At 42.0% G+C, this 27,856-nt stretch overlaps 2 protein-coding genes across 4 annotated transcripts; both read right to left on the bottom strand.

Moving 5' to 3' along the window:
- Positions 1 to 1,773: 1,773 nt before the first annotated feature.
- LOC128734948 (N(4)-(Beta-N-acetylglucosaminyl)-L-asparaginase) lies at positions 1,774 to 3,163 on the bottom strand. The gene is made up of 3 exons (XM_053829365.1): positions 2,947 to 3,163; positions 2,499 to 2,881; positions 1,774 to 2,434 (listed from the first exon to the last, which is right to left on the bottom strand). The coding sequence occupies exons 1-3, from the start codon at positions 3,074 to 3,076 to the stop codon at positions 1,874 to 1,876; spliced, it is 1,074 nt and encodes a 357-aa protein (XP_053685340.1). The 5' UTR covers positions 3,077 to 3,163; the 3' UTR covers positions 1,774 to 1,873.
- Positions 3,164 to 12,249: 9,086 nt separating this feature from the next.
- LOC128733808 (E3 ubiquitin-protein ligase RMND5A) lies at positions 12,250 to 27,649 on the bottom strand. 3 transcript variants are annotated; one of them, XR_008411945.1, is made up of 5 exons: positions 26,984 to 27,649; positions 25,627 to 26,450; positions 25,403 to 25,557; positions 13,083 to 13,216; positions 12,250 to 13,025 (listed from the first exon to the last, which is right to left on the bottom strand). XR_008411945.1 is itself a non-coding variant. In XM_053827614.1 (4 exons), the coding sequence occupies exons 1-4, from the start codon at positions 27,117 to 27,119 to the stop codon at positions 13,135 to 13,137; spliced, it is 1,197 nt and encodes a 398-aa protein (XP_053683589.1). In that variant the 5' UTR covers positions 27,120 to 27,649; the 3' UTR covers positions 12,250 to 13,134. The 3 variants fall into 3 exon arrangements, 2 of the variants coding, with proteins under 2 accessions (XP_053683589.1, XP_053683590.1); XM_053827614.1 differs by having other exon boundaries at positions 12,250 to 13,216; XM_053827615.1 differs by having other exon boundaries at positions 12,250 to 13,198.
- Between the last annotated feature and the right edge of the window lie 207 nt (positions 27,650 to 27,856).

Raw genomic sequence — 27,856 nt, 5'->3', positions numbered from 1 at the left:
CAAAGTTGAAATTAGAGTTAAATTGAACTGAAAGTAGGAATTAAAGTTAGATGTATATTAGATTTAAATTGCACTTGAAATTGTATTTGAATTGGAGCCGGTTAAATTATAAACTTCGAACTTCTGGGTTGCAGAAATTGTTTTTTTTACATTAAATTTTACACTTGGGGAAGAGTAATGCGAAAAATGTAGATTTAGGTTAACTGAAAAATTCTTACTACAGTGGACCCCCGTTCGTTTGAACGATTCCTCATGCAAACTAACGGGGTTACTTTTTAATTTGAACAACTGGTAACCCGAAATATGCTGAAACCTGTGTGAACTGGCCGCCCTAATCTTTGTTATTGTTTTGGTGGTTTGTTTTAGTTGGCAGTTGCAAGTGCGAATATTGCATTTTCCGATCGGATTTCTCTCTTAATCGTTAGGAAAACGAAATGTGAAACCGATTAAGCACGCTAGGTCAGTACAAACGAATCGAACAAATGATGTCATGTTGAGAATGACATTTGAACCATTTTTAATTTGCACGTCGTGCAAACCAACGGGGTTCAAATTAAAAAGTGTTCAGATTAAAAATGGTCAAACGAACGGGGGACCACGGTATTAGGCCAAGCATATAGACTTAGCGAACCGCCCAGTTAGCTTCGATGTACGATGCTGGTCTAACAAGCCAGCCGTCGCATGTTCGAATCTCGGCTAGGCGGTTACACTTGCCCCGTAATTTTCCTGTCCTCTAAACCGCCGGCTGGCGAAGTCTGTCGATAAAGGAGCGTAATGTCTAATAATGGTTTAAGCTCACGGCTGTAGATATCTAGACTTAGCGAAGGTGAGAGTCGACAGCTCTCAATCTCTATTTGAGCGTAAACCAATTATCACACTAGGTCGTCTAAATTGTACAGAGAAGTTGGGGCAATTGCCCTAGTGTGTCCCAGCCTGGGCACGCCAGGGTTCGAATCTTGACTGGGAGAGGCTGCAAGACTTAACAGGATCATAGCGCACTAGCAATTGGCTGTCCAATAAAAACAGAAGGTCAAGTTCCGAATGCGAAATGTAACACCAAGGCTTTGCTTTGCGTTGTTCTAAAGACGTTGGCAACATGTTTCTGGACAACAAAAAACATAAAAGTTGCAAGGCAGTATGTAAAAATAATTGAATGATTTAAACAGTTGTTGGCGAGCGGCTGGAACCCAAACGCAATGTAATCCCCATTGAGTGAGCTTTAGCCTTTCAGAGCGGGTTATCGATCTCTGTGTTCTGAATCATTATCATTTATCTTTGTGGCGTTTTTTTTTGCCAGAGATAAGATCATACTTATGATTAATAGCTAATTAAAAGTTGAAAATATCTTACCATTATTAGAAGTTTCTCGTCTCTTCAGTTCCTGTTACGTGGAAATCGTGGAAATTCGTTATTTACTTTGTAATTGATTGTCTTCGGCTTTTCACAGAAATACCATCTGGGAAATTGAAAAAACAGTATTCGTCTCGAAAAATCTTGTTTGATTCGAAAAAAAATCGCCAGAAAACAGTAAGAACGAGCAACTGTTCCTAATAATTTTTAACAAAAATAAATGTTAAGTTGAACTTTTGTGTGTGGAACACGTGAGTGAAAACCCTAAAGTGACATCCTATCCCGGCCATAGCCTACTATACAAAGACTGAATGGTCGGTGTCAGACCGGACCAAGTTAAATTTAACAAAAAAAAACAGCCAACGATTAAGAATATCTTAAGGGGCCATCCAGATACTACATGGACAGAAAAATATCAATTGTCATTTTTTCCGAAAATATGTGACCTTGCAGAATTATATGATTTTTTATTCGACGGAATGACTGACCTATTTAGATACACTTTCGTAATCTAACTGTAAGCCTACTTTCCACACAGCACAGTTTTAACGGACACGCCTGCTTCTGGTGACACACCTTCCGCGACTGAAAACGGAAACTCCGGTATTCCACGACAGGCGGCCCCGTATTTGCCATCCCTGCTAGCGACCACAATGCCACCCATGAAGTCGGGATAGTGCTTGGAAATCCGGGCCAAAGCTGCTTCGCCAGCTTGTGCCGGCGTCAAACCCTGACGTAATCCTTCCACTGCCAGCAATGATGGCAGAAAGCGCATCATCACGTCCCCATCGCCGGTAGCTGCTGCAGCACCAACCGATGAATCTGCGTACGCTCCGGAGCCAGCGATCGGTGAGTCTCCCACACGGCCGGGTATTTTATTTCGAGCTCCGTTCGTTGACGTTCCGGCAACGACGTGACTGTCGCTATCAATCACTATCATACCGATGGTATCGTGATTGTAGCGACCATACTGATGTGCCCTATCCGCTTCGTTTGACGGGGCCGAAAGAAAGTGTTGATCGATCGAATTTACTGAAATCGGCTCGTATGGTCCACAGGACATCGAAGGCGATGGAATAACGTTCTGTAAAGAATTCATTCATGACTTGTGCTAAATGACAATGACTTTGAAGGAGCGATTTAGTTACCGTCCAAAAATTTGGCTGACAGTGATTATTTTTCCAATCCTGCCACATGCCCTTAGAGCGCTCGGTCTGAAGCGATTCCCTTTGAAATCCCATCATAACCGCGAACTCGGTGGCCTGGTCTCCGACCAGCAGTGTGTGCTTCGTGTTCTCCAGTACATGTCGAGCCACTGCAATGGCATGTTTTACTTCCCTCAGGGCAGCCACCGCACCTACATTCATGGTTGTTCCATCCATTATCATTGCATCCAGTGTGGTCTCGCCGTTTTCATCTGGACTCCCGCCATAGCCGACCGTCCCATCGCATTGTTCGCGCTCACAAACACTGCATCCTTCTACTAGCGCATCGATGGCAGCAAATTCTCCCACCGTCAGCGATTGATGTGCTGTGAAACGATGATAGTTCGTGTGTAATAATATATGCAATAATAATTAATAAATGATCAATTACCTCGGAGTGTAGCATTCGTGAATGCCCAAGTATTAATTACTAAAGGTAGTCTTTGAGTGCTAGGTTTCACTTGCAGGATTAACAACACTACCATGAAGCACCATACAGCCGAGTGCGTAAATGTTGACATTTCGATCGATTGCGAACTGCGAACCGAGCAGAATGAATTTAGAACTGAACGGAGCTGTGAGACACACAGAGCTGTGAAGTGTATGGGCTACTCTTTTTCAATTGCGCTTAACTATGCACTACGATGCTGATAAAAGTATCAGTATCAGTCATTGTTTGAATATGCAGATAGCTCTGTCAATTTCTTGGCCAATAACGGAGAGTCAAGCTGTGACATGCACTGCAAAAAAAACATTTTTACAGAAATTGACGACTTGATATGGCTTTCGAAACGTTGGTATATGGTATGACTCACGATTGTTTAGAGATAAGGTGGAAGTCGACCCTTCCGAAAGGTTTAAATTTCAGCTTACCTACACATTAACCACCACTCATGATCATTTCCCTCTTCTTCAACCAAGAAAGGAGTAAGTATCGGTGGTTTAGCAAATTAGTGAGCCAGGTAGAGGCCCGAATCGACTTTAAATTAGATTTTCCTTGAGTGGCGTCTATTATACCTTCTAGTTGATCCTTAGCTTCCAAGCTTAACGACGTTTCAAAGGCCACGTTGGCTCCGAAGACTCGACATCTCGACTATTGCTTGGAAAACTCGACTCTCGCGACCTCGCTGGAAACGACTTTCGACCACTATACGGAACGACCAACCAACTTGAATTGAAACAACTAGGTTTAAATTTACTTTATCTTTAGAAATCTTATTTATAAGTAGGTAAAATATTAATTCTTCCATAATCGTTTTGTCTAAATGGTGTTCGGGAGACCCAGGGAGATAACCTCTGTTTTACCTATTTCCAATAGAAATTCGAAACTATTATACTCTCTCGTTCGTTTGGTGAAGAGCCTTACCTTAAGCATTACATTCAAAGTAGGCAGAGTAAGAGACAATGAGATAGACGGGTAAATTCTATCATACTGCCTGAATTCCGTACTATTTTGTTCGTTTACAGGTATGTTTTTTTTTCATATAGGTATCTTCGCTGATTAAGTCAAAATCTTTCTTACACATTCCATACTTATATACTTAAGTTTCACGCCAGTTAGGTTGGTCTTGTCCCCGAAGAAAAACACATTTCGACCCACCTGGAACTCATGAAAAATTCAAATGCAAATTTTTAAAGACATTCCATTCGCAGCCGTAGTTTATTTCGATTCATCTGCATCGTACCTACTGGCCCGAGGACCGCATGGCGTACAAACCAGTAAAACCACGCGCGCGTAATCAAATGTCGTATATGGAATTGGATTAGGTAGATAAATATTTTAACTCCAACAACGATTCGCTAGGTGAAAGATCTAAAGTCCGCTAAATTTAAAGTAGGGTTTTTTTCTAATTCCCGTCGTAATAAGTAAAGCCATTCTAATTTTCATCATTCGTTGAATGGATTTAATGAATACTCCAAAAGTTTTTGTGCTGAGTTGACTAAAACACACTTACCTTCCGATCCGTGAACTTTGAAATAATTGAAAAGCGACTAATAAAGCATATTATTGAAATTACGCAAATGACTTTATTTCTAAAATTCGTCGTACCGTTTTAAAATCCGTCCATCAAAATTTTTCATCGTCCGAACTAAAAAGCACAACAATGTTTACGAAGCTAACGCGGATGTATTTGTCTACACATGACGACATGACAAATGTTATTCTACAAAATTTCTGCAGGTCAGGCAAGTTTTCCTGGCTGTAGGATAACGACAATCATGAGTTATTTTCATTTATGAATGACGAAAATTAAAACGATTAGTCGACATTGTCTTCTTCGTCGCACACAAAAACGTAGGAAATTTGGCTGGTAGGACTTCTTTAATGGTAAAAAGCATTTAAATAGATCTCAGCTTACTTTGATTGATCGCGTATGTTAGACAACTAACTAAAATATTAGGGAATAACTAGTTTTGCATTGTGTGTCATAAAAATGCTGATATTTTTTAATAATTTGTGTTGGATAGGACGGGAATAGGCAATTACGACGATGTCCAGTAAACCATTTGGTTTGTATATCTCGATTGCAACTGAACAACTCATATCTGAACGAAAAAATTATATTTCACGCCATATAAGAACATATATGTACCAAAGTGGAGGCGATATACGTGCGAAAGCTTTGTCAATTATTTGTAATTCTATTTTGCGTAGTTTTTATAACACGCAACTAAATACTCCTGAATATATGATTAAGATATAATCAAATATTGCAATCGCCTATCCTGCTTTATAATTCACAGTCATGAATTGTATATGAAGGCACGCACGACTGCAAAACAACTTATTGTTCACTTAGATTTGACATACTCTAATCATTATACAATTCCAATGTGAAATTGACATGAAAACGATTTAATGTGAACTTTCTATTACGATTTTGTGTTATCTGGGTGTAGGAACATACCCTAGTTGTATAAAACTGAATCGCATGCCCTTTAAAAAGTTCGTCTCGAAATTCTCGCGTCATTCGATTCAACTCGGTTAAAATTAATATTTTCCGTGTCACGTCACTCACCTTGCAGAATAGACCCCAAAGTAATAAAAGACCAAATAGTTTGTTTATCGAATTTTGACCAGCACTTTCTGCTGAACTTTATCTTTGGAAATTTCGCACGTTCGGCTGTTGAGATTTCGGCAAAAATTTGCCGAACTCGGCGCTTATTTTTAAGTGTGTAGGTGACACGGTTGTCACCTAGGTGACTCCACTCGCCGTGACGAGTGGCGGCGAATGACAATTGTCGTATTGAGTCACGTGACTCGCAGAATAAGGGGGAATGGCTTACACTGGGTGATTTCCAAGATTTGGGAGGAGGAGAAACTGTCGGAGGAATAAATGGAAGAAGTGTTCGGCCTATCTACAAAAAGCGTGATCGGTTCGACTGCTGCAACTATCGCGACATAACGCTGATAAACGTTGCTTACAAGGTACTTTTCCAGATCCTGTTACGCCGGTTGTCACACCGATAGCACAAGGTTTCGTAGGGCGTTATCAAGTGGGCTTTATGGAGTCCTTTGCAACTACGGACCAAATTTTTACCATCCGACAGGCCTTGCGGAAATGTCGGGAGTACAACGTGCCCACGCATCACATTTTTATTGACTTTAAAGCAGCATATGATATAGTCGTTCGAGATCAGCTACAGCAAATAATGCACTAACACGGTTTCCGGACAAACTGACGCGAATGATCAGAACCGCATTGGATCTAGTAATGTGTTTTGTGCGCATCTCGATTCCACATTCTCAGGTCCCTTTAAGACGCGGCGAGGGTTGAGATAAGGTGATGGCTTACCCTGCATGCTGCTCAACATCGCTCTTGAGGGGGTGATTCGGACAAGTGGGTATCGAAACGAGAGGCACGATTTTCACCAAAGATAGCCAACTTCATGGCTTCGTAGATGACTTTTTATATCATAGCCAGAAACTTTGCCTTGTCTGGCCTCCATAACCTCTGTTCACCAACTCCTCTCCTTACCTCCACGTGTTGCCAACTGGGGTACGCAACCTCGGTTGTCGTACGCTAACAGGGAAGAAGGCACAGTGGCTCCCGCCCACCTTAAGATGACAGCCCTGTCAGCGGGATAAGGACCTTAGATTAACAGCCTGCTGTACCGGAAAACAAAAAGTTAATGAAAATGGAAGAAGAAATCTCTCTGGATTATTGGCAACGACCTTTAGCATGAAAGCACGGACACGAATCGGAACATAGAATATACTGACCCTTGCCTAGCAGCCTCCCAGTTGGCGTCGAGGTATGATGCTGGCCTAATAAGCCAGCCATCATATGTTCGAATCTCGGCTGGGAGAGGCTGTTAGAGAGAGTCAATAGGATCGTGGCAACTGGCCCTGCAATTGTCCTGTACTCTAACAGCTGACTGCGAAGTCGGTCGTATAAAAACAGAAGGTCAAGTTTCGATAACGGAATGTAGCACCTAGGCTTTGCTTTGCTTTTTGCCCAGCAGGGCAAGCTGGCTCAACTTGCAAGGGAAGCTGGTCGCCTGAAATCCTGGGGCTGAGTGAGATCTGCTGGCCAGGTACTGGCGAACACAAAACATCATCTGGGTCTTGCTCTACTCTGACATACGAGGTGAAAATGCTGCTCGAGAAGAGGAGTTGGATTTCTACTGAGCCCCCTACTGGCACATGCGGCCCTCATGAAGTGGGAACCGATAAACGAAAGAATAATCGTTGCCAATTTCAGAACACGGGTTAGGAACCTTATAGCAATCCAGTGCTATGCGCCAACAGATGCGGCCGATCTGCAGGAGAAAGAAAGTTTCTACAGCCAGCTGAACAGTTTGGTTGAGAAAATCCCAAAAAGGGACATCCAAATCCACATGGGCGACTTCAATGCGAAGATTGGCTCGAACAACGCGGACCTTGAACTCGTTATGGGACGCCATGGCCTAGGAGAGATGAGCGAAAACGGGGAGCTGTATACAGAATTCTGTGGTAATAACAACATGGTCATTGGTGAATCACTCTTTCCCCATAGACCAGTCGCCAGTACATAAAGTCACATGGGTTTCCCCCGACGGCCGAACAGAAAACCAAATCGACCACATCTGCATCAGACAGAGCTGGTCAGCTACTGACTGACCGTACAGAACAGCGTAAGTAATAGACTGAACATTTTGAACAACTCTCCCGAGTTTCAAATGTCAGAGACCAACAAAACCAGCAGCGTATGACGCCTACAGTTCGTCGAGTTGATCGCGTCAACTCGGAGGCGCCATCGCTGGATGAAATTGTAGCAGCCATCAAGAGTATTAAATCCAATAGAGCAATCCTCAACCGACTCCAGGAGAAGATTGACGCTACTCTCCGGCGACAGCAAGCCGGATTCCGTGCTGGCCGATCATGTGTAGACCATATCACAACGCTCCGCATTATATTGGAGCAGATCAACGAATTCCAGGACTCTCTTCTGCTTGTGTTCGTTGACTTCGAAAATACGTTAAACCGTCTCAACCACGAAAACATCTGGGATGCACTTAGGCGTAGAGGAGTTCCAGATGAGCTATTGAATCTTATCGAGGCTCAGTATGAGGCGTTCTCATGCAAGGTTTTGCACAGCGGCGTATTGTCCGACCCTGTAAGGGTTACTGCTGGCGTGAGACAGGGCTGCATTTTATCACCGTTACTGTTTCTCATTGTTATGGATGAGATATTAGTTGGAGCAATTGACAGTAGACCAAATGGAGGATAGGCCTTGGAGTCCTCTGATGATGGAGCAGCTAAGTGACCTCGACCTAGCCGACGATAGTGTCTTGCTCGCACAATGCCGAAATGATAAGCAGAGCAGGTTAGATGGTCTCTCCAAGAGGTCCCACGCAGCAGATCTCACAGTCAATGTAGCAAAAACCAAGTCTATGGTAGTGAACGCTGACAATCCCACTAACTTCACAGTAGCGGGCCAACAAGTTGAGCACGTAGACGCCTTTCAATATCTTGGTAGCCAGACAACGCCCGATGGTGGTACCAAGACCAGGGTTGCCTTTGCAGGTCTGTGAAACATTTGGCGCTCAAACCAGATCACTCTACATACGGAAACCCGAATTTTTAATTCAAACGTTAAATCCGTACTGATGCTGAAATCCGTACCGAACGTGCTGCGTCTCTGCGGAGACAACGCAAAAACTGCAGATATTTATTGACCGGTGCTTGCGATATATCATTCGTGCTTGGTGGCCTGACAATTGGATTTCCAATGAGGAACTCCATCGTCGATGTCATCAACGGCCGATAGCAACAGAAATTCGTAAGCGTAGGTGGAAGTGGATTGGCCACACCTTGGGGAAAGGAGCGAACGAGATCTGCAGAGAAGCACTCGACTGGAATCCACAAGGACAGCGTAGAAGTGGCAGGCCCAGAGGCTCATGGGAACGCAGCTTAGCCAACGACATCCAGGCTGTAGACGAGAATCTGTCCCGGCGACACACTATGGGCAGAACCCGAAAAAGCTCGGACAAAACCTCAAAATTTTTATTTGAGATATTCTATCAAACTTAATATTCTACGTATAGTAGATACATAATCTATAAGAAATATACATAAATTGTTTTAATAAGTAGTTTTTCAATAGGCATTAAAGAAGGTGAAACAAAGTGTAAAAAAATTTTGGAAAATGAAAAAAATAAATATCATTTAATCTTTTAGTATCATGCTGCTCAAAATTCTGTACTTTTAAAGGGCAATTCACATTAAAGGGATTGTAAACTAATAGTTTAGGTGATATTAAGACAGATTTTTTACTAGTAGGCTTTGTTCTGACGAAGTGTTTTAGAACAAAAAATTTGTTATTTTTGTCAATTTTCAATAGTGTGTAGAAAAAGATTTCCACAGATTTCCGCTCTGACACTACCGTAAAATCAACATTCAGGGTGTTAACTAGTAATAAGCAAAAAATTAGCTGCTACTAGTTGCGATGTTCGGAGATATTCAAGTTTTCCGAATGCATGTTTTCCGGCATTTTAGGCTACAAATTAGTAAATGCGCGCGCCAGTGCGAAGTTCATTCCTGCTGTACGTTAAATAGTCATGCTTGTGTATGTAAGACACAGCATTATTATCGTTATGAGATACATTGGAGTCGATAAGGGCAATTCAGGACATTGTAAAGGCGACCACTAAACAGCTTTTTCCTAATTAGCTCTGTTTCAAGTCAAATTGGCAGTAGAATATGTTCGGTAGGACTTTCAGCTCAATTGAACTAGCCTCCATTTTGTTTATTTAGAGTCGAGCATGTTGATACGTGTTTGCAGGATAAACAGATTGCTATACTCTGCCAGTTACTCGTTATTTTTTTTGCCTTCTACCAGGATTTGGCTGAGGCCGATGACAGCCTATCTCGCCACTCGTATCCTTTTACTGCGTATGGCCAAACTAATGAATTAAAAAATTTGCATGAATGCACTAAAGCAGATAGTAGGGTAAGTTAACCTATATAGTAAACCCTCTACCTGTAATGGACCCTCGGATAAAATTTCGGTATTTACTAGCTTATGCTTCTTATTTCTGAGGAAATATGACATGAAACAGAACGTACTAAACATAACACACATTTGAGTTTATAAAATTTTAGATGCATTTCATTATTAATGCTTTGAAATTGACGTTTTCAACAAATGAGGGTCCATTATATACAACGCAAACAATGTCGCCATTATCGGACTCTCTCCATGCAAAATACACTAAAATTCCTATCATTGACCCGGTCGTTATTCTATTGTAAACCACAAGGGTCCATAAAAGGAAAATGAACATTTCAATCTGTTTTAAAAATATGTAAAATATAGAGATTTGCAGCAGAAATTGATATATTTAGGCTTATTCGAAAGTTACTTATATTGTAAGTGCCATTGGTTGGGTGTTTAGCGTTACGAGTTCAAAATAATTTACCGAAAGGTCCACAAATGGTTGATTTACCCTATACCAGAATAATAATACTAAATTACTCTTGATATACAGATTGTGATAATTTGTAGAGGAGGTCGTCAGACTACTAATTTCGACTACATACTTAAAATATGTGTTTAGCATTTAAAATATTTATAACTTGATTCCCGTAAGTCCTACAATTTTGATATGTTCAGTAACTTTACGTAACTTTACAGGACAAACAACTTTTCTGAAAACACAATATTGCTAAAGTCAATATTTAAAAAGTTAGATCTCAACGCCATCTATAGGAATGAAAATAGAACTACTTAACATTTACAAAAGGGTGCGAAATTTTATAAAAAGCAATGTTGCTGAAGACAATAAAGCTCTACGAAGCATATGAAAGAAGTTATGAGGTTTTGTCCGAGCGCCGGATCAATCTGCCCCACTGTGCGACAGGTAAAAGTCACGGCGGGTAACCGTCAGCAGTGAAGTTCTCTGATTTCATTCCTTTGTTCTGCCGGACCAGCGGACATGGACACATAAGTAAATGAGAAGAATGAAATTCAAGCCTCCAATGGATCGCTCAAGAAACCAAAACTAGCTTTAGTCACGATACCACTGCAGTAAGATTGGAAAGCAAGCTTGCAGCCAATTGTGACTCTTAGGTTAAACCGCCGGAGCATGTTTTTAGAATGGAATAAGCAATAAGTGAAATTGTGAATTAATAATTATTTTGGCACCGTTAACTGTCATCCGGGTGGCATGATGCAAATAAATGTTTGTTGATGAATGCTGAAAACAAGAATGCTTGAATTACTTACTACCCTGGAGCACACCGGACACTTTTATGAATATTTCGGAACTAGAAACGAGCGGTTGGACGATCAAACAAGACCCAAACCAGCAGATCAAAAGCATCCACGGGCTCCGAATTTGTCCTTCCTTGAAAGGTTGTATTCTATATTTCTATCCGATGAAATAATAATGCTCTAGGAGTTTGGACACAGAATACTACTAACAAAAATTTATTTTATTCAGGTTACACTTTAGTTCATGGATTCGTTTTGAAGAAAATAGAAACTGAAGACATTACGACCTGTAAGAAATTTACTTTCAGTAAACCTAAAAATTCGACGGCGATGAGTTTGAGGTAGTCGAAGAATTTGTCTACCTTGGCTCACTGGTAACGGTGGCCAATGATACCAGTCGTGGGATTCGGAGGCGTATTATCAGCGGAAGTCGTGCTTACTATGGGCTTCACAAGCAATAGCGGTCGAGCAGGCTAAGTTCTCGTACAAAGTGCACCCTGTACAAGACGCTTATTAGACCGGTTGTTCTCTACGGGCATGAAACATGGACAATACTCGAGGAGGACCTGCGAGTGCTCGGAGTTTTCGAACGACGAGTGCTAAGAACGATCTTCGGCGGCGTACAGGAGAACGGAGTATGGAGGCGGAGGATAAACCACGAACTCGCACAGCTCTATGGCAAACCCAGTATCCAGAAGGTAGTTAAAGCTGGACGGATACGATGGGCAGGGCATGTTGCAAGAATGCCGGACAACTACCCTGCAAAGATGGTGTTCGCCTCAAATCCGGTAGGAACAAGACGACCAGGAGCGCAGCGAGCAAGATGGGTAGACATGGAGAAACTTTGTTCAACAGGCTTTGTCGGCAAGCCACCTAAGTAGGTAAGTAAACTTAAAATTGTGAAGACTGAACCTCTATAGGTCGAAGTTACGTGTTAAGAAACGAGCTTTCTTTTGTGTTCTGTTATTATACCAAAGTAGCAACATCTTCTCATGAATTTTTATTTAATCATCAAGAACTTCCATATGTACAGATGCATTCAATGAAAACATGTCTACAGTAATGATTCCAAATCATTACAACTATTCACTCATTCATAATTGTATTATGCCTTGTCTAATTCTCTCGTAATATATAAGTGATTGTGTAAAAATGTTTTAATGTTTTTCTCGTGATTGAATATATGTATATGGTCATAAATTTGTTGCATTAAGTATAAGCATTTTCTGATGTACAGCTTTGATCTGCACCATTCTTACCGCTTAATCCAAAAACCACGCATTCTCTCGTAACATCAATAAAGGTACATACTATTTATGTGATAAAATATATTAACGCGCCCTGGACTTACCACAACAAACAGGTATACATGTATTATAGGAGTATGATGAAAAGTGAATACGGTAAATAAAAATAATCTATTTAACTCATAATAAAAATGTGTAAAATTGAAGCAAAACATATCTATCTTGTAAGAGTTATAGTCAAAATTGCCAACTTTAAACCAAAAAAAAAATCTGCGGATGGTTTGTTTGTTGACGGTTCTGATTCAAGTTCGTAAAATCGCGTCCTATTTATTGGTTGTACGAATGAAACCATCATTTTGATACGCAATATACAACTCACTTCCGCAAGCAGTTTATGGTTGGTAATGTAATCCTAACGGTTTAATATATCTTTCAACTCATTACAAAGAAAAAAAAAAGATCACATGGGAACCTCTAACCGTACCGTTCTCTTCTTCCGTTCACTCGACTCGACTGATGATTACCTAACGAATAGTAACGGAACATTTGCTAACCGTAATACATTCATTGACCTCAGTTACCTGGCTCAGCTCCACTTGCGTGTAGGTTGCGAAGCACGGCAGCCGATCCGCCTTAGAAGTAAATCAGCTTCGCATCGGATGGACACTGTTCCATCGGGCAGTAGGGACATTTCAATCTGAAAGTATTGTTGAGTCTATAGGTTAGAGGGTGCATGCATCACGTAACAGCACGCAAAGGCCACGCCACACAAGTTTGACCAGACAATCGTTTTGGTTTTTTTGTTTTTGTTTTGTTTTGTAAGTACAAATAGTACAGAAGCGAAGATATTTCATGTGGTCGTGTTTTTTTGGCAGCATGCGGGAAAGAGATTGAAAAATCGAGAAAGAAAATAAAGAAACAAAGGCCAAAAATTAGATAGAGCAATCAAATGGATGTTTATATATGAGAGTTTCGGTTGCGGTTGAATGACAATTTGTACAAGTCCGATGTGGCACCGATGGGGTGTGTTAAATATTACCTAAGATACAGTTCATAGGAATACTTCACCGGCAATTTAGAAACCTGACCATACCCAGTAGAGTTAGTTGTAGTTATCCGTTTAAAAGTTTAGTTCGGATAACTTAGATAATTGAATCCGTTACATAGAATTACATAGAATAAAAAATCCTGAATAACATTCAATTAACGTACTACGAAAAACAAGAATTTTTGTCGTTTTATTTGACCTTATAAAAATTATCTGCTAGGCCCATATCACTCGAGTCTCGGGATTTGTGTTGAATGCTGAGACATAGATTTTAGTAGGTTTTGTATACGCCGCAGTAGAAACGATTTAAGCAATTTTCAATGGTGAATCAACCCTATATCCCTCCGAAGGACCATTGTGAGGAGCACTGTTTAGAGTCCCACACTGGCACAAGTGTTCGTTGGTTTGGTTATGAAGAGTTGCGAACCAGCCGCAGGCTGAATCAAATCAATTTGTTTACAGTACGACAGCTCTTGTTACAAATGGACAAGATTTTTCAAGCAAACTTTAGGATGATTTATGTATTTTGAACAGGCGTTACGCGTAATTTATTTTGGACATTTACGACAAAATCAAATGGAAATGTCCAAAATACCAGAGTGGTTGCACTACCAACGAACTGGGAACAGGCTTTGTAATGATGGGCAGACTACAGGATCGCATGATAGATTGGAAGGTGAACAACAAGAGAATTGGTCTATTGAGGATAAAGGGCCGTTCCTTCGATAATAGCATCGTCAACTTGCACTGCCCGCACGAAGGTAGACCCGACGATCAGAAGGAAGCGTTCTACGCGAGGCTGGAGGCAATGAACGACAGCTGCTCGCCAGGGGCGTCAAGATCGTCATCGGGGATATGAACGTCAGGATTGGCAAGGTTACAGATCAGAAGTAAGTATCGATATGTATCCAACAAAGTCGTATTCGATGCGCAAAGCTAGCTTATACGTAACATTTTGGAGGCGATATACGCACTGAGGAATAATTTTAAACGATTCACTTATATAAGTATGTCTATACGATGAGATCCGATTAAGCGCGACCAGATTCATACAGCTATACAACTTTGTGCTGAAAATCGTATGTTTGTTAGCTACCATCATTATAAACGATAGAACACCAACTGCAAAGCAAAGCCTTGGGCTTAAACGTGTTTCTAAGACCTGACCCTTCTTTATCGACAGACTTCACAGCCGGTTATTAGAGTACAGGATGCTCTGTCTAGCATATCTAGAATACCAACTGGTGCGTGCTTCATTAGGCTGTATTTACGATTCCGAATTTGTAAAGAGATACAGGTCGGAGTCGATTATCCGGGCGAAAAAAATTGTAAATAGGTTTTTTTTAATGTGTTTATATTCAAAACGTGTTTAAAATTATAAACACGGATCGCAGCAAACTGCGAAAAGAAGCGTACGTAAAAAATTTTCGCGCTGACATTTTCCATATTTTTTGATAAAATTCAAGTGGGTTAAAAGTGGAAACTATTATTTTCAAAAGTGTTTTGTTTCGGATAGTCATTGAACGATCAAGTGTTTTAATTAAATGCTCACAAGTGGAAACGTCTTCGGAATATTACGAATGCTACTGTTGAAAATGCCATAACCAAGACCTGTTTCATGAAATTCCGGTGGTTCGGAGCCCCTAGCATGGCAATGGGGCAGAGTTCTCCTGATTTTTGGCAACCCAAAGTCTCATCACGGTAATGATTGGATCGCCTAGCTGAAATTCATCCAAAAAAAATTACAAGGTATACAGCCCTACGGGTTGTACGAATGGGTGACGTAGGACAATATCCGATCATTAGATCAAAGTCTAATGTAAACTGCATTTCTGGCATGTTTATAAGAATCTGTGAGTGCCATTGTTTAAGTGAATGTTTAAAAGAGAGCGAAATATTTAGATTCAATTCATCATTGAATGCAATGGTGGCTATGAAAATACGTGGACGGGGGTTCATAAGTACAACGCCTGCAACCATTGAGACGTAGAAGATTTCTTTTAAAAACCAATTCTCGGGAAATTTTTCAAATGGCCTTATCTAACATTTGCATCGAACTGAGAAAATCAACATTGAAACTATTTACTCATCATTTTAAATCCTATTTAAAAATCCGGCAATTTTTATTTTAGTGGATACTGCCTAACGGTACTTTTTACTATGGTTTTGCATTATTGTAGTAAGGATTCTAAGTATTTTTAAAAATAACTGAGTTTTGAGCAAAAATAAGGTATACAACGCTTCGGTTCAGTAAAAAACACATACACCCGATCATAAGACATAATGACAGCTAGCGTGTTACTCTCCACATGGCGTAACGCACGCTATAAGGTTTTGCACGGGCGAGCATAACCTCGCTTTTTTGACGTCTATCAGTGGTTTGTTTACATCGACTTAGAATGCGGGTTAAAATTATTAAAGTGAATATTGTTGAGGGCGTTTGCGGCAGGTCAGAAAAGCACAAAAACTGCCATTCCGAGTAGTTTAGAGGGTGACACTGCTGGACAATACGCTTTTAAAACGTTTAACTTTAGTTTATGCATATTGTGTTTGCCTAACAAATAGTAAACAAACCACGAGTGGATGTCAAATGGATGAATTGCGTTCATTCGTGACGTCACCTTGCAAAACCTTATAAACTAGTGCGTTACCTTACGTCAAAATGTTGTGTCAGATTGAAAACCGTTATGTTATATGCGTCAAAATCGTCAATATGTTTACATCGTTCAATGCAATCGAATGTTACTAACGTCGAATTGAACATAAGCATATTATGCTGCATTATAGATCATTTTGCGATGACGTCATTTTGCCGTCAAATGACACCACTTGGTGGTTTGTTTACATGTTTTTGTCACATCCAGCAGTTTCGATTTGAAATTTCGTGAAGGATTACTGCATCAATTTCTGTAAAATACATGTAAGGCACTTTCTCTTCAATAAAAACTATAAATTTCTATCATTATCTGCCGGACAAAGATAGAAAACTCAATTCAAAATTTAACACCACGTAAACAAACCACCAAGTGCTGTCAAAAAAGTGTGGTTAGGAGCTCCCGTGTAATGATCTATAGGCTTTTACGTAAACAGTGTTGTGTTTTGGTTCGTTGTTCGTATCATTGTGAGTTAGAAAAACTCGAGGAAAAAGTAAAATAAAGCTATCCGAATAAAAACCACAAGTTCACACAAAATGACGGAAATGACTGTGGTGCATTTCTTTTTTCTTTAGTTACTTCGGCTGATTTTATAAGAGCGTATGTCAAATGACAATTCGTTTCATTCATTCGTCCCGAAGCGGTGCAAGTAAAAAATGTAATTGTAGGGATGTTCGGTCATATTGTCAAAATTGTTTAAACTTATTCAAGAGTCGATTTTCGTGAATCTAATCTAATAAGTGCTTTCATAACATGTTATATAGTAACATAGCATAAAAAAACCGTTTGTTGACATTTTGCGACTTAAGTCCCTTTGAAAAATTTCCCGAGAATTGTTTGCATCATAAAGGTTGAAATAGTAATGAATGACCATCCCACAGATTATTGCATTAAATATAATTATGCGTAGCTTGACATGTTTCATTAATCTTACTATTACTGGCTTGTGGCTTTCAAAAGGGCCATTGGTTACAAATAACATTAAAGCCAAAGTACGTTCATCGCAATTATGACGTGCCATTCGAATGTCCTTCTCTTTTGACATGAATGGCAACAGGTACGTAAGTTAACGGCGTCGATTCACTGTATTTTGCTCCGAGAAGGTTTTACTAGTTTGCTTTCACAGCTTACCGCTTGTTACATAGCAGAAAATATGGCACATTCGCAAAAATTTCTGTTTTATTTGTATGAGAGTCCTTATCCTCCTACCACAGAGGTGAGGGGTCTCAAACCATCATAAAATAAATTTATGCTTCCAAAAACCCTGGCTGGCAAAGGGTGAACATGTGCATTCCATAACCTCTGTTCATTAACTCCTATTCCTACCTCCACGAGGTGCCGGCTGGGGTACGCAACTTCGGTTGTCGTATGCTAACAGGAAAGGGGGCACAGTGGCTCCCGCCCACATTAAGATGGCAGCCCCATCAGCGGGATAAGGACCTTAGGTTAACAGCCTACTGTACCAGAACACACAAAAAGTTAATGAAAATGAAAGAAGAAATCTCTCCGGATTATTGGCAACGACCTTTAGCATAAAACACGGACACGAATCGGAACATGGAATATACTGACCCTTGCCCAGCAGGGCAAGCTGGCTCAACTTGCAAGGGAAGCTAGCCGCCTGAAGCTTGAAATCCTGGGGCTGAGCGAGGTCCGCCGGCCGGGTACTGGCGAACACAGGACATCATCCGGGCAAGTCTTGCTCTACTCTGGCATACGAAGTGAAAATGCTACTCGAGAAAGAGGAGTTGGATTCCTACTGAGCCCAGGGGCACATGCGGCCCTGATGAAGTGGGAACCAATAAATGAGCGAATAATCGTTGCCAGATTTAGAACACGGGTTAGGAACCTTACGGCAATCCAGTGCTATGCGCCAACAGATGCTGTCGACCTGCAGGAGAAAGAGAGCTTTTACAGCCAGCTGAACAGCGTGGTTGAGAAAATCCCGAAGGGGGACATCCAAATTCACATGGGCGACTTCAACGCGAAGATTGGCTCAAACAACGCGGACCTTGAACGCGTCATGGGACGCCATGGCCTAGGAGAGATGAGCGAAAACGGGGAGCTGTTTACAGAATTCTGTGGTAATAACGACATGGTCATTGGTGGATCGCTCTTCCCCCATAGATCAGTACATAAAGTCACGTGGGTTTCCCGCGACGGCCGAACGGAAAACCAAATCGACCACATCTGCATCAGCCGGAAATGGAGAAGGAGCCTTCTTGATGTACGCAACAAACGCAGCGCTGACATTGCATCCGACCATCATCTTGTTATCGCGCGTCGCACTTGTCCAACGACGGGAGGAGAAAGTTGGGTGCCGCTACGACGTCCGCCGATTGGAGAATCCTGAGGTGAAAAGGGCCTTTGTTGAACAACTTGAATCTCGAGCCTCGGAGTTGCCATCTGGTGGAACCGTCGAAGAGCAATGGACCGGCATCAAGAACGCCTTCATCACGACCAGTGATGAAACCCTCGGCAAAGTGCGCAGTGGGCGGAGGGAGTGGATTTCGGATGAAACTTGGAGGAAGATCGACGAGCGGAGATAGGCGAAAGCCGGCATTGAGCGAGCGCGGACCAGATCGGCTAAGACAGCTGCCCGTCAACGATACGCCGAACCGGAGAGGGCTGTTAAACGTGCTTGTAGGCGGGACAAGAGAGCCTGGACTAACTCCCTAGCCGAACAAGGAGAAACCGCCGCCGCCAATGGTGATATCCGTTTGTTGTACGATATTTCTCGCCGCCTTAGTGGTGCCAGGATGAATACAAAGATGCCGCTAAAGGACAGAGCTGGTCAGCTATTGACTGACCGTACAGAACAGCTTAAGCGATGGACTGAACATTTTGAACAACTCTTCCGAGTTTCAAATGTCAGATACCAACAAAACCAGCAGCGTACGACGCCTACAGTTCGTCGAATAAATCGCGTGAACTCGGAGGCGCCATCGCTGGATGAAATTGTAGCAGCCATCAAGAGTATGAAATCCAATAGAGCGCCAGGGATAGACTGTTTTTCAGCCGAAATGCTCAAAGCTGACCCATCTTTGTCAGCCCAGATGATGCATCAGCTTTTCAGCAATATTTGGGAAACCGCAACTTTTCCGGTGGACTGGATGCAGGGCATATTGGTCAAAGTCCCTAAGAAAGGAGACCTAACGGAATGCGGTAACTGGCGCGGCATCACGTTGCTTTGTATTACTCTCAAAGTACTCTGTAAGGTAATCCTCAACCGGATCCAGGAGAAGATCGACGCTACTCTCCGGCGGCAGCAAACTGGATTCCGTGCTGGACGATCATGTGTAGACCATATCACAACGCTCCGCATTATATCGGAGCAGATCAATGAATTCCAGGACTCTCTTCTGCTGGTGTTCGTTGACTTCGAAAAGGCGTTTGATCGACTCAATCACGAAAACATCTGGGGCGCACTTAGGCGTAGAGGAGTTCCAGATAAGCTAGTCCATCTCATCGAGGCTCAGTACGAGGCGTTCACGTGCAAGGTTTTGCACGACGGCGTCTTGCCCGACCCCATAAGGGTTACTGCTGGCGTGAGACAGGGCTGCATTTTATCACCGCTTTTGTTTCTCATCGTTATGGATGAGGTATTAGTTGGAGCAATTGACAGTAGACCAAATCGAGGATTGCCTTGGAATCCTCTAAGGATGGAGCAGCTAAATGACCTCGACCTATCCGACGACATTGTCTTGCTCGCACAACGCCGAAACGATATGCAGAGCAAGTTAGACGACCTCTCCGAGAGCTCCCAGACAGCAGGTCTCACAGTCAATGTAGCGAAAACTAAGTCTATGGTAGTGAACACTGACAATTCCACCAACTTCACAGTAGCGGGACAACAAGTTGAGCAGGTAGACGCCTTTCAATATCTTGGTAGCCAAACAACGCCCGATGGTGGTACCAAGACTGATATAGCCACACGGATCAGGAAGGCCAGGGGTGCCTTTGCAGGTCTGCGCAACATTTGGCGCTCAAACCAGATCACTCTACGTACGAAAACCCGAATCTTTAACTCAAACGTTAAATCCTTACTGCTGTATGCCTGCGAAACGTGGTGCGTCTCAGCGGAGACAATGCAAAAACTGCAGGTATTCATTAACCGGTGCCTGCGATACATCATTCGTGCCTGGTGGCCTGATAATTGGATATCCAATGAGAAACTCCATCGTCGGTGTCATCAACGGCCGATAGCCACAGAAATTCGTGAACGTAGGTGGAAGTGGATCGGTTACGCCTTGAGGAAAGGAGCGAACGAGATCTGCAGAGAAGCACTCGGTTGGCATCCGCAAGGACAGCGTAGAATTGGCAGACCCAGAGGCTAATGGGGACGCAGCTTAGCTAACGACATCCAGGCTGTAGACGAGAATCTGTCCTGGCGACAGGTAAAAGCCATGGCGGGTAACTGTCAGCAGTGGAGATCTCTGATTTCATCCCTTTGTTCCGCCGGACCGGCGGACATGGACACATAAATGACACATAAGTGACACATAAGTTGGGCCTATATTGTTCTCAATGTATATTAACGATCTACCATCTATCCTGCATTACTGTCATATACATATGTTCGCTGATGATGTTCAGATTTACATTTACTCATCTGAGCTTGAAATAAATGAAATTACAAGTCATTTAAACGCTGATCTAGAAAAAGTGTTTGAATGGTCCCAGCGTAACTTATTACCAATTAATATTGAAAAAACTAAAGCTATGTACATTTCAAGATCGCGAATAGTTGAAGACAAGCCCGCTGTGTGGCTCGGAAACGATCGAATAGAGTTTGTTCAAAAAGCTATCAATCTGGGATTTGTTCTGACAGATGATCTCGAATGGGATCAACAAGTTAACCTAATTTGTGGTAAAGTATACGGAAGTCTACGTAAACTAAGAAGATCTTCTTGTATGCTGAGACATGATGTAAAATTCAAATTGTTTAAGTCACTGATATTACCTCATTTTATCTATGGGACTGAGTTCTTATTGAATGCATCTGCTAGAGCTAAAGATAGATTGAGGGTTGCTTTGAATAGTTGCGTAAGATACGTTTACAACTTATCACGTTTCTCAAGAGTTTCACATCTTCAAAAGCATTTGCTAGGTTGTTCATTTTACGATTTTTTGAAACTGCGTGTCTGTTTATGTTTATTCAAAATAGCTAAGTTTTCTTCGCCTATATATTTACACGAAAAACTACAGCCATGCCGTAGTTTAAGAACCAGAAATTATGTAATACCGCGACATAACACAGCTCATTATGGAAACACTATCTTTGTAAGGGGCATTGCCATCTGGAACTTGCTGCCATCAGAAATCAAAAACAATCTTACGATATTTGGATTTCGGCGTGATTGTGTTGCCTACTTCAACGGGGAGAATCAGCAAAATGAATAATAGTAGTAGTTAAAGTAGTTTTAGGATATTGGAAGATAATCTGGGTTCAACTATATTGTAGTAATTTATAAGGAATGTGCCTTACGCTACAAATTTGTGAAATAAACTAAACTAAGTAAGTAAGTAAGTAAGTAAGTAAGTAAGAACCAAATTTGTAAGCACTATACACCGAAACCTGGCATATGTAGGGACGAGGGGAAGAAGTTAATCACAAACGAGGCCGAGGTGGTTGACACATGGAAGCAGTTCTTCGATGAACACCTCAATAGCGAAGTTGCAGAAGGAGGTGGAACGGAAGTTAACCTAGGAAGGGATGTCCTAAAGAGTCAAACGAGAAATTGGGTTGCTGAAGACCAACAAAGCCGCTGGTAAAGACCGCCTACCGGCAGAGATTATCTACTTCTATACCTATAAAAATGGATTTCTGTCTGTCTGTCGGGATGTTCCTTATAGAATCGAAAACTACTGAACCAATCGGCATGAAAATTTGCATGTAGAGGTTTTTGGGGCCAGGGAAGGTTCTTATGATGGTTAGAGACCCCTCCCCACTCTAAGAGGGGGAGGGGGCTCCCATACCAATGAAACACAAACTTCTGCCTAACTCGAGAACTAATCAAGCAAATGGAAACCAATTTGGGGGGGAAGGAATGCAGCCCCCCGTAGAGATCATCTCTATCTAGGTTTATTTATTTTCCTAGGTCTACTGACCTCTATTAGTTTCCTACAGTTGGGTCACCCCCCACGAAATGGTACTTTCTACGAAAAGATTTTCTGTGAAATGGTACATCCCGCGTAAGGTTTTTCGCGAAATGGTATTCTGCGAAACTCTATATTCCGAGAATCGGTGTTCTGCAAAATGGTATTCGGCGAAATGGTTTGTAATGATGACGAATATTTAAATGCTATCCGCTTTATTTTATCAGACTAAGCAATGGGGGGAGTTGTTTTCTATTTTACTTGCATATTAAAACACCCACGAACTCCTTAAAAACTTACAAAACTCGAGATTGTAATAAAGGTCATCCGAGACTCAGGATTTATGTACAACACAGTTTAATTTGTGGCAATACGAAGTTTGTCGGGTCAGCTAGTATGATATAAAGACGGCCCAGTAACGCTGATAATGGCTCCCTGGGATTTGGAAGGAGGAAAAGCTACCGCAGGAATTGATGGAAAGAGTGATTTGTCCCATCTACAAAAAAGGTGACCGCGGCTCGACTGATGCAATTATCGCGGCATAACACTGGTAAATGCTGTCCCCAAAGCACTCTCCCAGATCCTGTTACGCCGGCTGTCGCAAATAGTATAGGGTTTGGTAGAGAATTACCAGGTGGGCTTCATCCAACCGACCATCCGACAGATCTTGCAGAAATGTCGGGAGTACAACGTGCCCACGCATCCCATCTTTATTGATTTCAAAGAAGCATACGATACAGTCGATCGAGACACATAATGCACGAACATGGTTTTTCCGATAAACTGACTCGACTGATCAGAGCTACATTGGATCGAGTGATGTGTTTCGTGTGCATCTTGGGTACACTCTCGAGTCCCTTCAAGACGCGGCGAGGGTTGAGACAAAGTTGCAGCTCATCCTGCATGCTGTTCAACATCGAGCGGGCATCAAAACGTGAGGCACGATTCTCACCAAGGGTTGGCTCAAAGGAAACAAACGCGTGCCGCGCAAGGACTGTAAGCGTTGACGGCGACAAAATAGAAATGGTATAGATGAATTTGTGTATTTGGGTTCGCAGGTAACTGCGGGTAATAACACTAGTATTGAGATCTAGCGGGAAATTGGACCTACTTTACCCTTCGCAAAACGTGACTATCAACAAGCATACGCCGCCGTACGAAGCTGACAATGTACAAAATGGGGGGCTCCATAGCCGCAAGGTTATCGAGTCTGCTTTGACAAGCGAGTGGTCGTGGGTTCGAATATTAGTAGAATCAAGCCATTCGATGTCTCAAGTGACTTTAGCATGGGTTTATTCTCAGGCCCCTCCATTTACCCTTCCTTCGTGCTGAATTCTATATTTACCCTCTGAAGCCTCTTGACAGTGCAAATGTCCCTCCAATAGTTAAGTGTACTGGTCAGAGGTACGAATGAGTCCTCGCCAGGGACGGCTATAATATGGGATAGTGCTGCCAGCGAGTAATAAGTGGGTACTGGGTAAAGTAGATCAAGCTTTGAAGGAAGGGTAAACCCCAATACACGCAAGCACGCATACAATTTAAAATAAGCATATCGCTCACTCAATAGCGATTATAGCAAAAAGAAATGCAGTGCAGGTCATACAGCAAACAGCGATATTACAATAGATCAACTATACTGGTCGCAGTAATGAGTCCACACATGGAAAAAAAATGTACAAAATCTTTATTGGACTGGTAGTTCTTGATGGACTTGAAGCCGTGACGCTGCTCACGGAGAACATACGCGCTCTTGGCATTTTCGAGCAGAAGGTGCTGCGGACGATATTTGGCGGAGTACAAACCAAAAGCGGAGTGCGGCGGAGGCGTATAAATTACGAACTACATGCACTGCTTGGAGAGATTCCCATCGTGTATCTGAAGAAAGTCGGTAGTTTTTTTACGGTGGGTCACACGCGTCGTAAGGATACCACACGATTGTGAAGCGTAATGTGTTCAAGAGGGTTACCTCGCGCTGTTGTATTTATGTACAACGCCTGTGGAAGTTTCATAAGTTTTTTACCAACTGGCGTTATTTCTTCAAGTGAATTCTGTTGTTTTACCAAGCCTATGAATCGAAGTGGGCGCGAGTAACAAGAGGATAATAAACTTACTTTCACACAAGAAAACATTTGATATTGAACCAAATCGAGTCGTTATTTAGAAAAGACGAAGCTGACCTAACAAGTCAGTCGTCGTATGTTCTAATCTCGACTGGATGGTGCCGCTACAGAGTTAATACGATCTTTGCACTAGCCCCGTAGTTTTCCTGTACTCTAATAACCGGTTGCGAAGTCTGTCGATTAAGAAGGGTCAAATTCTGAAGGACGTTTATACCCATGGCTTTGCTTTTTAGCTAATTGCCCGATCTTACACGGGCTCCATTGCCTCTCAACCATTTGTACTTCTGTTATAGTAACGAAAGTTCGCATAATGCAAGAAACAAAACCCTTTTTCTTCATTTAAACGTATCTACTTCCTTTGTCAGCTCCCCTCCTGTCTCTCAGCCGCATGTAAATCGGTCTTTTTTCGGTAATCCCTATAAAGCGAAACCAAGCCTGTTTAACACTTTTGAACCTCCTCCTTGTCAATGGTCACTCTATCCCCCCCTTTCAGAAATGCCCTCTTGTCATCCAACCACTTGTACAACTGCTATCATTCCAAATGTAAGAGAAACGCACCCAACGAACTTTCCTCTTCCTTTCCTTTCCCCCTTTTATTGACCCCACTGAGCTGATTCTTTTATGTCAAAAATGGTCAAGGTGTTCCGGGGTTATGGCGGAACATACATACAAACATACTTTTATATATATAGATTAGTTCGTTTCAGCTCCAGTGTATACAAGACCAGCCAAATCCGATGGTACAGTTTTCATCACAGTACTGTTTTTATAAATGCTTAAAATTTATTATTAACATAGAACTAGAATAGCACTGTAAGGATGGCTAAAAATCACCATTCACCCAAAACTGGAAACATCGGAAGATTGCCATTGGAAGAAACCAAACTACGTTCTATGTTTTGTTGCAGATAAACGCTCAACATGCCCAACACTAACAATTCATCAAACTATAATCAAGCAATTCAGCAAAAGGTACTCACATTGGTCCGTTGCTCAGTTTACTGAGCGCGTCACGGGATATGACGTGTCCGCAGAGCAGCTTCATGGGCGGATTATCCTCAGAACTCTGCTGTCGCAGAATGGGACAGGCAAAGATCGAATGGAAACGATTCTCCGGATCGAGATCGATTTCAATCTTAAACGAAAAAAAAACACTTTTTCGATCAAAAATTGCAATTTGGATAAGAATCGAACTTTAACTCACGGGCAGTTCATCCCGTCCGTTCCAGATTCCGGTGACCTGGCGGGACATCATGACTTGCTTAAGATTGAGTAGCGCCGGCAGTGCGGTACAACCCGCGTTGAAAACCACCGAAAGGGGCGAGTCTTTGTTGATACCGAGCAGCGAGCAGGCATCCTTGAGAAACACATCGGCGGCCTCGATCCACATTTCCGGGGCCATCAAATACTTGTACGGCGAGTTTTGAACACCGATCGGCAGATAGATAAGCGTTCCCATGAGAATTTGAATTTCCTTCTCAAATCGTTTGACAAATTTGGAAAAGTTAGTGCGAGCATAGGTAATAGCTTCGGTTTGAGCGTTAATGCCTCCGTTCAAGATCTGCATAAAGGCCAGTCGATGTAACTTGAACTCGAGTGAACTGTTGCGATCGTCCAACTCGCTCGAATAGCGGCTGGCCCACTCGAGGGCTGGGCCCAAATTATGGTCCTGAATGGCCTCCCATATTCGGTGCAGTTCGGCGTATGGCTCGGGTGTAATTCCTTCCGCAGGAAGGCCAGATTCGTTGATCAGCGTATCTGCAACGTCGTCCATTCCCTGACGGTAGAAATGTTGCGCCATAATTTTATTCAACAATGTCACGTTATGATCGGATTGGAATACATCCGTGCGTGAAGTGGCAGTGAAATCAGCTACAAAATTACGATCGATCGCCTTGCCAACCTTACTAACTGTACCGTGCAGATCCCTGTGTTCGGTCGTCAAGCGCTGCAGCTTGTCCTTGGCTTTGGTTATCGCGTCATGCAGTACTTCAACCTGACCAGGAGTCAGTTGCTCTTCGGCTGGTGCTGCGTAAAAAGGAAATTAATTTTGAGGTTTTTATGGACCGCATACCAAATAACCGAAAAAACTATAGTAAAGCACACTCTGAAAATTAATAGCATTCTAATATCTAATCAGCATTCCCCCGAACGCTTATGAAACCAGTTGCGTTTTGCTAAGCAGCATGGCAGGTGTTTTTACAGCAGATAAATTGCGTTAGACGCAATTTATCTATGCCACACAATTTCCCGCTTGCAAGCGCATTATCAATTGTATGTGCTGTTTTCGTGTGAATTTCATGTATGGATATATTGAATAACGATACCAGAAAGTTTTTTTCATTGCACAGTCTTTCATCACTAGTTACATTGCCCTCTTAGCAAGAGACGAAGATTGAGGCGGCGTTCTGCGTTGTGAATCGAAAATGCGTGGGCAACTAAAAATAGAAAATGTTTGCCCTTGGCCAGGCTAGGTGTATTGCTGCGTCGTGTCAGTTTAACTCACTAAACTCGACCAGAAAAGAACGGACGTAAAATGACCACTTCCCACTGCCACTTACCTTCCGCGATTGAGGAACGAAGCTTTTCGATGAAGGCGATTACGTCCCCTATAATGCGCTGTGAATGATCATTGATAGCGGAGAATTTGGTGATAACTTTATCGACTTCTTTCTCAACTGCTGCACAGGACTCCATTCTTCTCGTACCGGTATGAGACACCTGGTAAATTGGCTACACAAGTCAGTCTTTGTTATTATTTTTCTCAACTCAACTTTTCTTTTTCTTCTTCTTCAAGCAAAGCAGGTTATCTTATTTTTTTGTTATTCCTGATTTTACTCTTTTTGCTAAACAGACAACAAAGAGCAGCTTTGAGGTCAATGCTTTAATGATTATCTTCAGATTTCTACAATCCTTCTCGTTTCACAATACAAAACTTTGAGTGGTAAAAATTTCTTCAGCTCAACTATAGCAAATGAAAAAAACTGCTACTTTTAGTTTGCATCCATTTTTCTTAATGGGGATGCTTTGCCGATATGGAACCAATCGTCTTCTCTCACAAATCAACTGTTTTCCACTTGCGTACTGGGAACTAAAATGCACGAATAGTGTTTCACCAATTTGTACACTGTTCTAATTACTTTCTAGGACTTTTTTCCCCGTTTTTCACTTGAGCAACAATAATATTTGGAGAGGGCTGTACTTTTACGTTCGTCACGAAAATCATCCTTTTCTTCACCCCGCTACCGTGAGACCGTCAATACCGCACACTAATGGTGAGGGCAATTTGGAAATAGCGCATCGGTTGGAATATAATTACTTCCACTAAAAACTCCTTGAAATTTGCAATTCGTGATTATTGTTGACGATAATATATGTTATCAATTGCAAGTAAACTCTTTTTTACATGCATTAACGAAACACATTAATGGTCG

The sequence above is a fragment of the Sabethes cyaneus genome, chromosome 2 (genome assembly GCF_943734655.1).
Source record: "Sabethes cyaneus chromosome 2, idSabCyanKW18_F2, whole genome shotgun sequence".
Lineage (NCBI taxonomy): Eukaryota > Metazoa > Arthropoda > Insecta > Diptera > Culicidae > Sabethes > Sabethes cyaneus.
This window is presented reverse-complemented; position numbering and strand designations above follow the sequence as displayed.